Source organism: Lepidochelys olivacea (genome assembly GCF_965140295.1).
Source record: "Lepidochelys olivacea isolate rLepOli2 genome assembly, chromosome: 3".
Classification (NCBI taxonomy): Eukaryota; Metazoa; Chordata; order Testudines; family Cheloniidae; genus Lepidochelys; species Lepidochelys olivacea.
In genome coordinates this window covers 158,838,591-158,856,418 of record NC_140413.1, presented here as the reverse complement: position 1 = coordinate 158,856,418, position 17,828 = coordinate 158,838,591, and the positions used below count along the sequence as shown (strand labels likewise).

Here is a 17,828-nt window from a genome sequence, read left to right as displayed (position 1 = left end):
GCTTCAGTATTTGAATCTGATACAGTGTCAGCCAACCAAACGCCACTTTTTAAATTTTAAGAGTCACCACCTCTTTGACCTAGGATAACAAAAGTGCATTAGTACCTCTGGTAGAAAGGTTGGATCAAGGATACCAATGACTCTGTATATCTCAAATGTCCTACTATACCTGTTGCTGTGCAAGCTGGACTTGATACAACTGCTGCATGTACTGATGATAGTGCTGTTCTTGAAGCTGGCGAATTAGGATCTGTTGCTGTTCATAGTTGCCCGGATACTGCTGGGCTGCATATTGCTGGAACTGAACAGCAGTCTGGGAGTTCAATGCTGCCATTATTTGTTGCCTAAATTGTCAGGAGCAGAGTATGAAGATTACAAATGGCTGGAGGTATCAGCAAGATCACTATTTTTAACTGGCCTCAAATACAGTGAACTCAATTCCTTGTGCAAACTAATTAATACAGATGGGACAAAGCCAGGAGATAATGCAAGTGAGATTTCTCCCATCTAAAATATGCCAGTTGAGAAAAGTATTAGCAAGAGGCCAGCTTATTTTCTACTGAATGTTTGAAAACCCGTTTAAAGTGTTAAAGAGCTGCCTTGCAAGGCACACCATGAGTCACCATTTGAAGTCTGATAAACCAGAAGGAAGCACTAAAAAAGCCACAATATTGCATTTTTCAGATTTTGAAGCCAGAAAAAAGGGTTTGGTGTTCAAGTATACACACACAATCCCAATAGTCCTCCAACACAGAAGGCATCAAGGACAGAGTGCCAAAGTAGTCCTATGTCAATGCTTTGTGGTGAAAATAAGAGTTCTGTACAAAAGGAGAACATACATTGTGATACTTGATCTGCCTCAAATTCCCTGGACAACCTGTACTCAACCAGATAGGGAAAGTATGACTGACTGGCCTGATTCAGGGGAGGACAGAAAACAATGCAAGATGGAACAGTGTGTGACAATAGCAGGTTTAATTGGTAACACTTTAGGATTATTACATGGGTTAGTTCTGAGTGGATATGCAGCTTTTCTCCTTTTCTACAGGAATGAAATAGGAATTTGATCAGACACATGGTCCACTTAGTCCAATATCCTGTCTCCAACTGAGGCCGGGACCAGATGCTTCAGAGAAAGGTGAAAGAGCCTGGCAGTAGGCAGATGGGATAATTTGCCCCAACTCATTAGGTCTCATCCTGATCTCTGATAGTTACAGACTGGCTTAAACCTTGAAGGATGAGGTTAATATTTCTTCCACAAAATGTTTGACACTTATGGATATTCTTGATATGCATATACATGTTCAATCCTTTCCCTCCCTTCCACCCCTTTTTAAATTATTTGCATCAACTTCCTGAAGCCATGAGTTCCACAGTTCAATTACATGGTATGTGACCAAAAATTCTCTTACTGGTTTTGAATTTCCCACTTTACATTTTATTGAAAGTCACCTTATTCTTGGGTTACGAGACAGGGAGAACAAACTCTTGATCTACCTTCTCTGTATCATTTTACACACTTATTATGTTTCCTCTTATTTGCCTCCTTTGTAAGATGAGCAATCGCAGTCTTTTCCGTCTCTTTGCACAAAAGAGGTTTCCAGATCTTTGATCACTCATCACCCTTCTCTAAATCCTCCTACTTCTATAATATCCTTTTTTAAATAGATGCCCAGCACTGCCCATAGCATAAGCGAGGAGGCTGTATCACTGATTTATATAAAGGCATTATAATATTCTCTATTATTCACCATCCCATTCCTCGTGCATCCCAACATCTTGTTTGCATTTTGACCGCCGTGGCACGCTGAGCAGAGGTCTTCATATACAGTAATGCTCAGGAACCCTTTTTTGAGTGACAGTTACTTTAGAACCCTGTAAAGCGTCAGGGCAGGTCCACACTGAAAACGCTGCATTGGTGCAGCGCTTAAGTGAAGATGCTCTCCCATCGGCATAGTTAATCCACCTCCCAAAGAGACAGGAGAAGCTCTCTGGGAGAAACTCTCCTGTCAACATAGCGTTGTCTACACAGGGGATTACGGTCAGTATAACTGTCACACAGGGTGTGGACTTTCCACACCCCTGAGCAATGCACTTATATCAACCTAGGCCTGTAGTGTAGACCTGGCCTTGTAAAAATCTCTCTCAAATGTGTATTACTTTGCATTTCTGGAAATTGAATCTTGTCTGTCATCATGTTGCCCACTGTCCTAGCTTTTTTTTGATCTCTCTGAAGTTCCTCTCAGTCTGCTCTGGTTCTGACTAACCTACATAACTGACATTTGCAAATTTTACTACCTCACTACTCACTCCCCTTTCGAAGTCATAAATATATTAAACACAGAGGCACTCCACTGTTAACCTTTTGCCATGATGAAATTAGACATTTTTAATCAAAGAGAAGGAAAGAAGTTTTAATTAACTAGTATTCTCTTATGCACTGAGTATACGATGGATGGATCCATGTTCTCAGGATTTTGATGTGTTTCTGTTGGTAAATACAATGAAATACACAACTTTAAATATATTGCTTTTTAAAAAAAAGTTAAAGCTTTACATCACCATAGAATTTGATCAAATTTTAATCTTGGGCACAAAGTTCCAGCTCTTTACTGACTTGATTTTTAGAGGTACTGAGCACACACAAATTCCAAGTAAGTAAACAGGAGCTACAGACACAGCACCCCTGAAAATCAAGCCATGTTAGGGAACAAGGTTTGAAAATTTTGGTGCATGTACGCATAGAATTGAAATTGAGAAACATGATTATACAGCATTCTCTTTAAAGTTAACAACCTGGGTTCAATTCTCAGTATAGACAGGGCCTCAAATCACAATTCAAGTAACCTTTTCATAGGGGCACTCAAACTTTCCTCAACTGTGGGTAGCATTAGCAACTTGCCAAGAACCAGAGGGCTGCAAATTTGTATAACTGCAGCCCATGAAACTACAGAGCCCAGAACAAATCACCCTTCTGCACGGCTGCTTTTTCCCCTTCATTCTCTCGGTTGCATCAGTGGCTCTACAATGTCAAATTAAGAGGACAAGGCATCTATCATGGGGTTAAATGCTTTATAGTCCAAATCCTGTTTTTAAGGCAAACTAAACAGCAATTTTGCTCAAAATGCAGAACCGCATGCTGGGATCTGCAATGTTTGCAAATCTGGACCTCTGTAAGATGCGTAGCTGCAGATCTCATTGTAGAACTCCATATGCCATATTTGATCCACACACAGACTGCTCCTGACCAAGACTTTTGGCATTTGTTTATGGTATAACCATTCCAAAGCGAGCACAGAATGAAAGGCAACTGTTCCAATAGCATGGATAGCAATTTTCTTAAATTTGGTCTATTCCAACAACTCACTTCTGCTGTTCCATCCGGAGCCTCTCCTCCTCTATTCGCTGCCTCTCCTCTTCTTCCCGTCTCAGTCTTTCTTCCTCCTCTCGTCTACGCCTCTCTTCTTCCTTTTGTAAACGCTCTCGCTCTTCCTCTTCACGACGCCTCTGTTCCTCCTCTTCCCTCCTGTGACAGCCATTCAATGACACACTTCAGCATCACCACCATCCTAAATGTAGTTACTTTTACCATTTTGTCATCTGCGGCAAAGTCAACGTTATGTCTAAATGACTCACTGTACAGGGTACATGGCTTCAGGCTTCTTTTCATATGTATGATAAGGCTTTCGGTATTCAACACATTGCCTCTTTCTCTCTAACTTGACAGGCATAATATCTTTATGAAGATATGGAGAAGAAAGACTTGTCTGAGCTTTACTCAGCTGTCATCAGTTTTGCCAAGTGTAAAAATTAGAATCATAAGCTGATGATCACTCTAACCTATAAGTTTTGTCAGCAAACTATGGTAGAACATGAAGCTAAATGGCTGGAAACGAGCTCAGCCACAACTACTTCTCCTCCCCCATGTTTGTTAATGATTTAGAAACTACTATGCAGATTCTACTTAACACATGAGCTGCTGTACCCCCTGCCCAAGCCTGCGCTGACTCCTCTCCTCCACTCTTCCTCCCTCTCTGGAGGTCCCTGCCAAGACATCCCACCTGCCGCATCCCTCCTCACTGCCACCCCGGGGAGGGACCACACACTGCATCCCTCCTCTCCCTGGAAGCTGGGGGGAGAGAAGAGCCCTAGGCCAGCAGTCTGGGGTGGGGCTCAGGCTGGCCTAGCTGGGGCTCCTCCAGCCGTGGGGTGGTGGAAGGAGAGAGGTAGGGATGGGGCCTCAGGCAGAAGGGGTGGACCCAGGGGGGGCTAGCCTCCCCCAAGGGGGCTTTCAGCCGCTGCTTATGCCCACTGGAGACCAGTAGGATAGGAGATTTTAGGCATCTGCTCATTATTTTATATTCTAGTTGTTCAGTGTCAGATAGTGGGAAAGTTATTTTAGACAAACTCAGTTCCTCACAAAGATATTACAAATGTTAGCAGAAATAATAGCCAGGCACTTCTAAGGCACTCTAGAGAGGTTTGGTCTTCTTACCCCCTTCCTTCAAATACTCACTTATCACTGAAATGGTAAAAAGGCTTAAGGAGTGTGACTGGTGCAAGGCAATTTGGGAGACAAGCACTGACAAAGGTAAGGGCCTGCAACTGAAGCTAGCTGCAGCTTTGCATGCACATGGAGGAAGACAGCTCTCTTCCACACACAAAAAACCCACTTCACCTTTTCTTTTCTTGTTCTTCTTTCTCTATTTTATGGGAGGTGACATATGTTGAAAAGAGATGACAACACCTATTAAGAAGGTGTACAAATTCTGCCATGGCTTCCTGTTTTGACATGTTTCCAAGGGCTGCCCATTCTTTCCTGAGAGAAACAAAAAATATACCCCAGTAAGAGTATATAATGTTAGAAGAACATACAACAATCTTCTCAAGTTAGTGGTCAACTCCCAATCCAACAAACACAGAATGAACTCAGGTTGAAATTACAGTCACATTTTGAGCCATGATGCACAAGAGGCTTGGAACCAAGCGTGTTTATCTCATACTAACTAGAAAAAACAGAGTTTTTCTTCTTACAATTGACATTTCAACCAGAAGACTTCATAGCTGTTTTTCCTCTCTATCCTACAAGGCTTTTTTCTGCCCATCCCTCTTTTTAGGGCGTAACATTTATGAAGGGATTTTGTTAAAGTATTGCAAGCAAGTCTCTAACGCACACCATTAAACCTAACTATAACTTCACATTATACTTTGAAAAATCCAAAATTCAGAAAAACTGGAAAGGAGGCATTTGATGTATTATCCCCCTTTTGCTTCTGTTCTATATTATGACTGATTAATTCTTCATGAATCTAATGAGATTTTGGGTCATTAACTAATCAAAATAGTGACATGTTATAACAGAAGTGGTTTAGATAAATTGTATAGATCTTGCCAGTTGAAGATAAAGGATGCCGAGTATTCCTGGGTTTCAAGTCTAAACAGTTCTATTCTTATATTTGCCTAGTAACGGATATGTCAGGTACACACATCTGAAGAGCTCCCCCTTCCACCAACTTATTTGCATTTCCAGACAGTACAATATATTTGTTTTGCTACTGTTGAACCAAGATTATGTTAACTGCATTTCTCTCACTGTCTGTTTGAAATATAGGCCAATGAAAGAGAAACTACCTCCTATCATTTCCCAGTACATCAAAGAATCCAACTTCAGGACAAGTGTCCGGATTGTAGGGTCCCAACAGAACCTGCTTGTGTAGTGCCACAAGTTTAAGTTTTTCTTCATATGTTGGATGAAAGGCTTTGCCATCTTTCTCTGCCAAAGCAAAGAGAAGAATATGGTATTATGATTTATTCATTAAAAGAGAAACTTATACTAATATGAAAAAGCCTCACAGAATGGATAGGGTAACCTATGCCTTAAGTGTTCTCAATTTTTTGCCCCAGAGGAAATTATCTGCTCCTTGAATTGTTAAATACAAGTCATAAATCCTATTATTTGGTCAAAATTAAGCAAATTTGTCCAGAATAGAAACATTCAGCTGTAGCTATTGCAACATAATTATAAAAAGTGTTTTAAATAACGTATCCTAGATTGCATCTTTAGCAAAAATACGGTAATTACCGTATAAACATTTAAATTATATAGACCAAAATTGTATCATATGGATCTATAGTTTTCAAATATTTAAGAGGCTTCTTAATGTGATTTTTTCACAAGTATGCTTCCCAAGTCCCCTGTAATGGCATGGGAAGGCATTTCTGTATAAAGAGCTAAGATTTAAATTTTACATTCCATAGAGTTTTAACACTGTTCTGTGTGTCTTGCTTTATGCCAAGAGCTACAGCAAGGAAGACTGTAGAAAATAAAAAAAAAAAATCACAATTTAAGGGGAATATCTTGCTTAAGGCAATTAAATTACTCCAGCTGCCTTGGCAAAATGTGATACTACTCCACAATTAAGAGACTAGAGGTGACTCAATTAGCAAGGCTTAGACTGAATGGATTTCAGTGCTAGAGGAGAAACAGCATTAAAACTTATATTTACAGTAAATTAAAATTAATTTAAAAAAGTCTTCAGATTCTATCAATTCTGCATATCACATCTTGATACGGTCTTAGTCCAATTACACTGAATGCTTATTAGTAGAGCCATGCAAATCTGCATATACCCACTTTATATTCACGAACTATGTTTGTGGATGGATACAGATACAAATTTTGTATCCTTGCATGGTTCTACTTATTAGCAAGAAAAATGCTGCATGGAAATATATTTATTTAAACAAAAAGTGTCAACTAGGACTATCCCAGCATGTTTCACTAGCTGTCAAAACAAAGCAAAGGAACATCCATTATTTGAATTATACTGCTTGCAGAAAAGACTTGTTTCCTGTTACACAAGATAGAATTAATAACCTTTTTCTCTGTTTAGAAAGATTAGTATAAAGGAGCCACTACTGTAGATAACCACAATACAGAATTCAAGTGAAAGGCCTACTGCACTCAAAACCTGTGCTTGCTGGTACTGCTTGTACAGTCATGAATTGCAGCCAAAGTACCTACAGGTTGGAGCTGTAAAACTGCCAAGAATGGGCCCGGCTCGGAGCCTGGCTGCCCAAGGCTCCTGGCTCTAAATTCCCCACCAGGAGCATAGCAGCTGACCAGACTCCAGGTGGCTTCCCCTGTCTGCCGGCTGGGGGGAAGCTGGGCTCCTGGCAGGGAGCTGCGTGAGCTCAGACCCCTGGCTCTCAGCCTCCCAAACTGGCCCTCTTTAGTCAGTGGAAGCGCTCCTGGTGAGGACACACACCATCAACAGAAGGAGGATAGTGTGGACATCAGCCACCACAGTAATTACTGCAGTGGCTGTAAGTCAGGGGGGCAAACTTTTTGACCTGAGGGCCACATCTGGGTGGGGAATTGTATGCAGGGCCATGAATGTAGGGCTGAGGCAGGGGGTTGGGGTGTGGGAAGGGGTGCAGTGTGCAGGAAGGGGCTCAGGGCAGGGTACTGGGGAGCAGGAGGGATGTGGCAGGAGGCTCAGGGCAGGGGGTTGGAGTGCAGGAGGGGCGTGGCAGGAGGTTAGGGGGCTCAGGGCAGGGATTTGGTGTGAGGGGTGCAGACTCCGGCCCGGTGCTGCTTACCTCAAGCGGCTCCAGAGTAGCAGCAGCACGCAGCAGGGCTAAGGCAGGTTCTCTGCCTGCCCTGGCCCTGTGCCTCTCTTGGAAGTGGCCAGCATGTCCAGCAGTGGCTCCTGGGGGTGGGGTGGGGCGGGGCAAGCGGTTCCGCCGCACACTGCCGTCGCCTGCAGGTACCAGCCCCGAAGCCCCCATTGGTCGCTGTTCCCCGTTCCTGGCCAATGGGAGCTGCAGAGGGCAATGCCTGCAGGCAAGGGCAGCGCACAGAGCCCTCTGGCTCCCCCTCCCCCAGCGACATGGTGCCGGCCACTTCTGGGAGTGGCAGGGAGCCTGTCTTAGCCCTGCTGCACCATGGGGCTGGCAATCCTGCAGGCCACACTGAAAACCCTGACTGGCCAGATCTGACCCGCAGACCATAGTTTGCCCTCCCCTGCTGTAAATCAACTTAACCTAGGTTGATTTAAGATTATAGTGTAGACATGGCCTGTGTTTCAAATCAGTTCAGACAGTTACTCTGAAATTGTTTTTTCTTACATAAACATAAATGAGAGCCATTGCTAATATACCACTGTGATAGACAACATTGTAAGAACCTAGGAAAAACAGAAGTTAAATGTTATGTCCAGCTATCCAGTTTTAATTGTAATTATCCACCAGATAATTTCCGAAAATAGCTTTTGGTCCATGGATCATTTGGGAGAACTTTATTGCAACTATTTGAATATTAAATTAGATAAAATAAATTTGGCTCTTAAAAACAGGTTTCCAGTGTGAATACTCACATTGAAAATGCTATTTATATACAAAAATGATCAGAAAATCCAAGCTCATCTAAATGGAGATGACTGTCCTTGGTCATGGTAGGGACAAGGACACTAAGATAACATTATGTCTAGCTTTACATGCTAAGTACACTTTCAGACCACTAAACACCACGGACAAATCTAACCATGGGGAACTGTGTACCTGTAATTCTTCATTATTGGATGCTGTAGCATAGACACTGTGTGGATGTTTTTACCACATGTTGTCTAACCCTGTCCTTAGAATCAGTATCTGAGCCCAGCTCAGAGCAGGGTTAGTAAAGCCTATTTCTACCAGCAGTTGAGAATTACAGATCTACATTTTCCCAATGTAAATAAGCTCTCTGATGACCAAGCTTCAAATATGAAGTGAAGCTGAAATCTGTATTGACAAAGAAAGTTCCCCAAGAGAGAAAGAAATAAAAAGCTAAATAAAAAAAAAAAGGATCAGACAACTTTCCACTGAGAAATTAAGAGATTTGGGGGGCTAGGGGGTGGAATTCAGTGGCTTGTTCATACTATAAATGGGAGTACTTAGCAAATGGTATTCTTCTGAGTCAGTCAAGAGAATCTGAGCTTCTAGGTTACATGCTAGCTATTTCTTGTTTTAATCATGTTTATGTTGCAAGCTCTAACCACCCATCATACTTAGGCCTTGTTTACACTGCAGTTATGTTGGCAAAAGGCAGCTTTTGGTGGCAAAATAGTGGCGGTGTACAAAACTGCAATCCCACTTTTGGTGGCAAAATAAAACCAGTTTGACGGGTAACAAACACTTCTTGCACAAAAGTATTATCGACAAAGTGCCAGTGTAGATGCTGCCGTTCGTTATGTTGACATAACTAGCCCCCCACCCCCGTATCCCACAATGCCCGCTGTGACTGCTCTGCTCACTGTTTTGAGCTCAGCTACCCTGAAGACATGCACCCCTCCCCTTTCAAAGCTCCAGAAAACGTTGGCATTCCTCAGCCTGGAGAGCTCACAGAGCTGCTGAGGAGGCTGTGGGAGAACTCAGAAGGAATCACAGAACCCTTAATGTGGAATCGGCAGGCAGGCAGAGCAGGCTGCTGCTGTGGGGAGGAGAGAGACTGCTGTCCTGTGCAGAGCTGGGAGTTTGATGTGGAAGGGTGTTCCCCTCCCCCAGGATTGGTTGTTCAGGCTGCTGTCTGAACATAAAGAGACAGCATGCCACTCTCCCCCAACACACACAAACTGTCTCTCACATATATACTCCCCCCTCAAAAAACACTCTCTCACACACACTTCCCCAGCACACACACACACACTCACACTCTCCCTCTCACACACTCCCTCCTCCCACATACACTTCAGTTGAAAAGCAGCTGGTAATCTAGTAGGATGCCCATGGAACAATGGGATTGAGAAACCTGCAACATGTGATGCTGTACCTGCCCCCTGAGGCATTGCAAACCCTTCCCAAAGCACCCTGCAGCCAGATGCACAGTAGGATAGCTACCCACAGTGCACTGCTCTCTGTGTCGACGCAAGAGCTGCTACTGTGGATGCGTTCTGCTGACACAAGGAGCATAGTATGGATGTGCTCTGCCGACACAAGGAGCACTTTTATTAAAGTGGCATCACTTTTGTCGACAAAACTCTACAGTCGAGACAAGGCCTTAGAACCTTAACAGTTAAACTGTATCAGAAGATGAAACAGAGTAGCTGAAACGGTCTGCACCAGAGCGCATGGAAAAAGCTACAGTCCTCGGAGTCTTGCCAAATAGGCTCTTCAGTGCCAGGCTCGTTAAGCGTCCACGAGTCATAAGCCTTTGACAGCCCTGACTATAATTACTGGACAGCTCTACATGGTAAAATGATACTTTTGTTTCAATTTAATATATATTTAGTACTTGTGAATGGTTCAAGAACAACACTGGACAATGCGTTCCCCTATTTATCCAGAGGGGGTACGTACCAAAGTCAGCAAAACTACAAGCTTCCCCATTCATTTCCATTGATATACCTCAACTATGACCTAGGAGAACCACTCCATGGATGGCAGGATACGGTGATCTTTTTCTACCCGTCCACTATGACCCAAAAACTACTCAGACCACTCAAGCTCCAGACCTTAGCAACTTTCAGTCACTAAGGACGTGGACTGGACTTAACTGATGATTAAGAAGTAAAAGCTATGTGTAACTGGCCATTACCAATCCCCTAGCCATCCAATCCTCCATACAGCTTTTCTTTATTCTGTTAGCATCTTGATTAAGTGAGAACACTCTAGAGATCCACTGAACACTCAATGAGTTGTCCATTGAGACAACTCTTCAAACAGGTTAGTCTCTATGCTAAAGTTAAAGCCAGGCCTATTAACAATGCACTTGAGACGTTTAATATTAGTCTGCAAGTATGACATGAACAAGAGAAAGATTAAACCATTCAAATGAGCTAGCAGTTGAAAGGTGCAACGCACACAGATACAACTGTCTCCCTTATAATCACAGAAAATTTAATTTACCGTTTCATTATTGTCAAGTAGTATATCTAAAATGGAATATATGCTGGAAATTGAGACTCAAGACAGAATGCAATTAAATATGCTAAAAAGAAAGGAGTATTAGTGTATTGTTTATATAAACTAAATAGCATTGCTTTTCATTTTATAACCATATTTTATAGCCATATTTAAAGTCATTTTATAACTTTAAATACTGAAAATTCTTCACTGAGAAACAGTGCACAATATACTCATAACGCTCCCTCTCAGGCTTCTATTCAATTACTGCATCCATTCTAAGGGAAGGAGTCCCATGGGACACAGTTAATTGAGTTTTTAGAACCGCCTCAAAAATATGTTTTTCGTTTGGTGTTTTTTGGAAGTGACGAACCAAAATATTACAAGAATGACTTAAAACCTAATTACTGTCTAATCTATGTACAGTTATTAGCACTCACCCTTACAGAGTATGTTCAGGAGGCAAGAAAAGTAGAAATAAAAATCCCAGTTAGGGAAAGTTACTCAAGCAAGTCCTTATGCTCAGAGGGCATATCAAAAAGGCCTAGCACCATTCTGATCACATCTGTAGATCTCTAGAGCAGATAACACTTTTCAAATGCCAGAGAACAAGAATGTACCCACAAAACTCATTGGCGGGACAATTCAGCCATTTCTAGTAACCAGTTGCTATATGCCAAGCAACAGAAGAGACCAGGTCATATTTCCTGTCCTGAAGCCTCTGTGTAAGTCTGAGGACAGAGACAGAACTTCCGTCAGCATGATTTGAGGGGGAAACAGAAAGCTGTGGTCAGACGAAATTAAGAAACAGATTTGGCCACGCCTACATCATGGTTGCTACAGCGGCAGAACAACAGCGCTGCAGCTGTGCTGCTGCAAAACCCATTGTGTAGGTGCTTCCTACAGTGACAGGAGGGGTTTCTCATACCCAAGCAACGTAGCTAGTTGATCCAATTTTTAAGTGCAGACTAGGCCTTAAGATACCACTGTAGCTTCCCAGTAGTAAAATGAGTACTGTTTCTTTATGCATTGATGGTGCTGCACAGCTGATCATTTCCGGACAGATAACAAGTCTCTTCCTCAGACTGGTGTATACTGAAGGTTGGGGAGAAAATATGGACATTTCAGGCACAGAGATTTCCATCCATAAGGCCAAGTCTACATTAGAAAAGGTTTGCTGGTACAGTTACACAGGAAAACCCTCTTAGCATAGGTACAGCTTACCCTGGCAAAAAAGAGCTTTTGCCTTTTCCTGATGTAGCTTGTATCAGTCGTTCCCAAACTTTTTTTCCACCAAGGTCCCCTTTGGCACCTATATATCCTGCATCCCTTTCATTTCCTAAAGCAACAACTTGAAACGTACGTATATTAGGTAAGCTTATTATGACACTTATGCACATGCGCAAACACAGTTGAGTTCAGTGGTCTCAGGATTCCCTGGGCTCAGTTCCTATCTCCACCACAGAGTCCTGAAACCCTACATCACTTGATCTGTATTTCTGTTTCCCCTAAATGGGCTATTATTTTCCTATCTTGTAGAAGTGTTGAGCCTTGACATCTATGGCAGAAAAAGTACTTCTAAGCCCTCAAAGAAGGGTGTAATATCCTGAATGCGCAAGGGCGGTACTACTGGAATACCCACAAGCATGACCACTCATGCCTATTGCATGAGAGGTCATGCAATGTGCAGGATGCCATTTTGAGAATAAAATGGCATCCTCCATATAGCAAAAGTGCCAGAATGCCATTCTGGTATGTTCTGGGCCTGGCGCAAAGTACAGACCCCTATATAACAATGGATCACCAGAGATCCGGGGATCCCACTCTGAGAACCAACAGCTTACAGGAGTTTAGTGAGTGAAATAAGTTACACCGACAGAAGCATTTTCATGCTAGTATAACTGTGTCCATGCTAAGGCTTTTGCCAGTACAGAGGTGTCTCAAAACCTTCACACTCCTAACTGACATTGCCATACCAACAAAGGTTTTGAGCAGAGATCTGGCCTAAGAATATGGAATATTTTCCTTATTCCTAACGAAGGTGATAGAAGCCCCAACACTGGAATCATTTTAAAGTAGATTGCACAAAACAGTACAATATACGGTAGTAATGCAGGGAACAATTTTGCCAGTAACAGGGGAGACGGAAAAAGGGATTATATCTAGACCATCTTTAGATGTCTCTCTTTGGTAGAGAGTAAACAAAATCGTCTTTAATATTTTAAGCCTTACCACTCTTAATTTAATTATATACCATCACATCACAAATAAAGGTAGAGTTCTTTGATCTATATAAACACACAACAATGAAAAAACTTGGCAATCACAATAAGTTGTTACCCAATTGGTACATCTGCACTGCAGCATGGAGCTATAGTTCCCAGCTCAGATAGACTAAGGCCTAGTCTACATTACAGACCTATAGTGGTGTAACTACATTGCCAAGGGATCTGAAAAATCCACACCCGAGTGACTTAGTTATACCAACCTAAGCCACCATCAACATGGCTACCGCCTTTCAGGGAGTTGGATTAACTATGCCAACAGGAGAGCACTCTCCCACCATCTTAGAGCATCTTCATTGAAGTGCTACAGCAGAGCAGCTGCATCAGTTGCAGCTTATTAATTGGCTTAACACACTAGCTCTGATCAAGCGAGTGCTCTAAAAACAGCAGTCTGATCATGGTAACATGAGCGGCCACCAGAGTACAATCTTGTCTGAGACCTTAGGTATGTACTGAGGTGGCTCGCCAAACTGCCACCACCCATTCTGCTGGGACCACATTGCTATTTTTAGCACACTACCATGATCAGTACTAGCACAAGTACGTCAGCCTGAGCTGGGAATTACACCTTCCAGTTGTAGTGCAGTTGTACCCTACAGTTTTTTGATCAAAATGAAATTTTATGGAAAGAAGAATCAAAGACTGCAGAGTTAGCTAGTCATGTACCAGAAATGTACATACAGGAGCAACACTTGGATAAGTAATTTCCTATTCTCTAGGGTTGCTTATTCTTTGGCCTCCTGTGGCAACCTCCCTGGTATTCCAACTTATGCCCTCTCCATACCAACATCTGTATCAGTGCCATCAAGAATAGCAATTCATGACACAAGGTTGCCCTTACTTGCTTTGTGTTGGGTGTGTGGACAGTGAGCATCATGGGCTGCAATGTTTAATCATCAAGTCTTCAGAGAGGGACAGAAGATTTTTTCCCCCTAACACTTCAACATTCATGAAAACTGCTACACTAACAGCCGAAGTCTTCTCTCCATCAACACAGTATAGCTTTTGTAGAGGTAGAGGGATCACAAGCAACACAGGCTTCCTAACATTAGCCTTCCAGCATGCCTCAATTCTGACCTGGAGCAACAGCTTGTGCATTCACTCATTAGCCTCTCTTTTGAGGCTACCAATAAATGGTGCCAATGCAAAAATGTGTTTTACGATGTGGATACCTAAGCCACTGGGAATGGGACCGAGACCAATTCATTTCAGACATTCCATAGTCACCATCCTACTTCATATCTGAATCACTGACCTGAACGTGAGTCTCTCTAGCCAATTACTAATACTAATAACTGAAGCACAAGTGGAAAAGTTGACTGAAATAGTTTTAAATTGATGCATTCCACTTGGTGATTTAGATGTATGCTTGTTCACAATGTATGATTTTACAGTATGTCTTTTAAATAGCTGGGGGAAATGTAGAGTAATAAAACCATAGTCAAGAATGAAAGGCAAAGATAAGGTACCTTCCATACATAAGTTTCAAAGTACTTTAAAAAGTGCTCAAGAAGCCACACAAGAACCCTATTAAGTATTATACCCATTTTAACAGGTGGAAACAAGGCAGAGATTACATGACTTGTCCCAGATGACACAGAGTGACATACTCAGGAATAGAACCCAGGAGTCCCGATTCCTAATTCATGAAAACTTACCATTAGATAAAAACTGTTTGCCTCTCATATTTTAAAGAATTAAGAAAATGCCTCTAACTTGTTATTTTATTAAGAAAAAGAAAAACACTGCAGAACTACATCTCCTTCCCCAGGTCAGACTGAGGGTATGTCTACACTTAAAATACTACAGCAATACAGCTGCAGCAGTGCTTCAGTGCAGCAGACACTACCTACATTGACGGAAGGGGTTCACCCATCCCTGTAGGTACCTAGGACTATCTACCAGTGGGGTTAGGTCAGCATAGGTACATATTGGAGTTTGGATTTTTCACACCCCGAGAGACCTAGTATGCTGATGCAAGTTCCTAGTGTAGACCAGCCCTAAGGCAATGCAGTGCCCAGAACACAGGCTCCTAGAAGAGATGCATGGGCATCAGCGATAAAGCTCCAGGATGAAGACTGTATTCAACAACTTAATTCCTTTGGCACAATGGACCTTGTACAATAAGGTTAAAGCTTATCTATCCAGAAGACAGAGCTTTCTTGGGAGCTAGCTTGAGACCGTGAACTCACACAGGACCTAAGGACCTCCACAAACTTCACCACCATCCGCTCTATGTACAAGAAGTACTTCTTTGACCTTAAAAAGAAAAGGAGTACTTGTGGCACCTTAGAGACTAACAAACATATTTAAGCATAAGCTTTCAAATAAATGTGTTAGTCTCTAAGGTGCCACAAGTACTCCTTTTCTTTTTGCAGATACAGACTAACACAGTTGCTACTCTGAAACCTGTCTTTGACCTTGCCTTCTGTAACATACAGTACGATTTTATTAAAAACTACAAAACGCTCCACTGCACACACCTCCTCTAGGGAGAGGATGAAAGAACAAACATGGGACAGATGTTTGTCACATTGCTTAATGCACTACTGGAAGGCACTCAGATACTATGGTGATAAGCATGATATAAAGAACTTGTTCAGAACGAAATTCCTCCCCAGGATCAGCACAAGATAGAACCTCTCCCCCTGGGGGCAATAAAGATGGCAACAGGGATCTCATCTCCCTCCTCCAGAAAGGCAGAGGTGGCATCGAGGGTCCCCCAGTACTTACCCAAGAAGATAAAGTATGGCTGTGCTAACACAGTTATTTCCTGAGACTGATGTTCACAGGGCTCCCAGATTAGTGAGCCTTTGAGTTAACGCCCCTTTGAGATGCATGGGGCAGTTCAAAGCCCTCAAAGCAACTGTCTGGCTGCTGCAAACTCAAGCAGCCATCACTGAAATCGTGATGCTCAGTCCACATTTTCAAGGCTCTCTTTGTATCATGCAGGCCAGAAACAAATTCCAGTACAATCACATGACCCCAGGAGCTGGAGCCCTAAATATGAGCCAGTAGTGCCTGTTGTCTTAATCCAGGTTTCAGAGTAACAGCCGTGTTAGTCTGTATTTGCAAAAAGAAAAGGAGGACTTGTGGCACCTTAGAGACTAACCAATTTATTTGAGCATGAGCTTTCGTGAGCTTTCATGGCATGCATCCGATGAAGTGAGCTGTAGCTCACGAAAGCTTATGCTCAAATAAATTGGTGAGTCTCTAAGGTGCCACAAGTCCTCCTTTCCTTTTTGTCTTAATCCAGTACTGCTTCTTCCCCTAATATACAGAGAAATTTGCCGCTACAATTTCATTTTAAACATGAAACAAAAAAACCAGTAAAAGAGACTCTGCATTTTAGAACTGTTTGAAATTATCAAGTAAACCCCGATTGCTACAATCCTTGTTACTATAAATTTACCACTACAGCCTGACCTCTGTCCTTCTCTCGTGTTATAATATTTACAGCGGTAACCTGGGGACCCGGGGGGAGGCGGCAGGGCTTGGGGGCAGCCCGCGCCCCGGGGCGGGCCCGGCCGGGAGGCGCTGTCGGGGGCGGGGGGTCAGTCACCTTTGAAGAAGCGCAGCGCCAGGCCGTACAGCTCCTCCAGGCCGAACCCCCAGCGCTGCTCCGGGCTCAGCGCCGCCGCCGCCTCTTCCGCGTCCCCGCCGGCCGCCTCCGGGAGCCCGGGGCCCGGCCGGCTCCACCCCGCCGCGCTCGCGGCCTGGGGATCCGGCTGCCCCGGCCGCTCCTCGGAGTCGGGGCTCAGGGTCAGCCCGTCTATGGAGACCTCGAGCCGCTCCGAGCTCAGCGCCGCCACCGCCGCCGCCGCCATCCTCCCTCAGCCTCCGGCTCGGCTCGACTCGGCTGGGGCGGGGCGGCCACGTCCCGACTTCCGCTCCCCTCCGACCCGGAACTTCCGGCACCAGCCCCACGGAGCGGGAGGGGCCGGGGAGCTCCGTGGGGGTGGTGCCCGCTGGAGGTGTCGAGAAGCCGGGGGTGGGGCGGGGCAGTTCCCTCTCCGCTTTCAACAGCTGCCTGCGGGCTCTTGTCCCGCGCTTTCTGACCGTTCCGCCTTTGCACGGTGACTCCGCGCGCTCTCCCCCTCTCCCACTGAACTGAGGGCGGGACCGAGTATTTTATTTGCGAGTACAGATGTCAAGCGTGTACGCTGTGCTTTGCGTCTCTTGTGGATGGTTGTTAATAGGTTAGTTCGGCTGTAAAACTGCGTGTAATAAAACAATACAGTTTTCAGGTTTTTTGATCTGCCACATTTTGTGCTTCAGTCACAGGGTTTGTGTATTGGGTTTCCTAACTCTTGTATGAGGCAGCAGCTGCATGGCTTAATCTTTCGAAAAATTAAGCTAAGGGTCTGGTTTAAGAAACTTCGAATTCCTTTTTCTAAAACACCTCCTCACTGTGAAAGGAACTGAATTTGTGACTGGACCTGTCAGGTTTGCCATGTTTTGCCTGAGATGGAAGGAAATACTTATTCGCATTCTAAGATAAGTTTGTTTCCTTGCTCATTTTGGCCTTGTCTACATTAGGGGAAAAAGTTGTGTTCTTACTTCACTGTTAAAGATAAAATCCTAGGGAAGACAGAGCAGTTTGTAGTTTTCCCATGTTAGGAGATCAAGGTAAAGACAAAGAAAGTCTAGTTTTTACCTGGA

At 43.5% G+C, this 17,828-nt stretch overlaps 1 protein-coding gene across 1 annotated transcript in view; it reads right to left on the bottom strand.

Moving 5' to 3' along the window:
• The window catches only part of ACBD3 (acyl-CoA binding domain containing 3), a 31,645-nt gene extending 14,579 nt beyond the window's left edge, over positions 1-17,066 (bottom strand). The window contains exons 1-5 of the mRNA XM_084625289.1: positions 16,729-17,066; positions 5,632-5,773; positions 4,679-4,819; positions 3,368-3,526; positions 170-344 (exon numbers count right to left, since the gene is read on the bottom strand). Coding sequence (XP_084481415.1) covers positions 170-344; positions 3,368-3,526; positions 4,679-4,819; positions 5,632-5,773; positions 16,729-16,993 — 882 coding nt within the window. The 5' untranslated portion in view covers positions 16,994-17,066. The remainder of the gene's footprint in view (positions 1-169; positions 345-3,367; positions 3,527-4,678; positions 4,820-5,631; positions 5,774-16,728) is intronic.
• Positions 17,067-17,828: the final 762 nt, after the last annotated feature.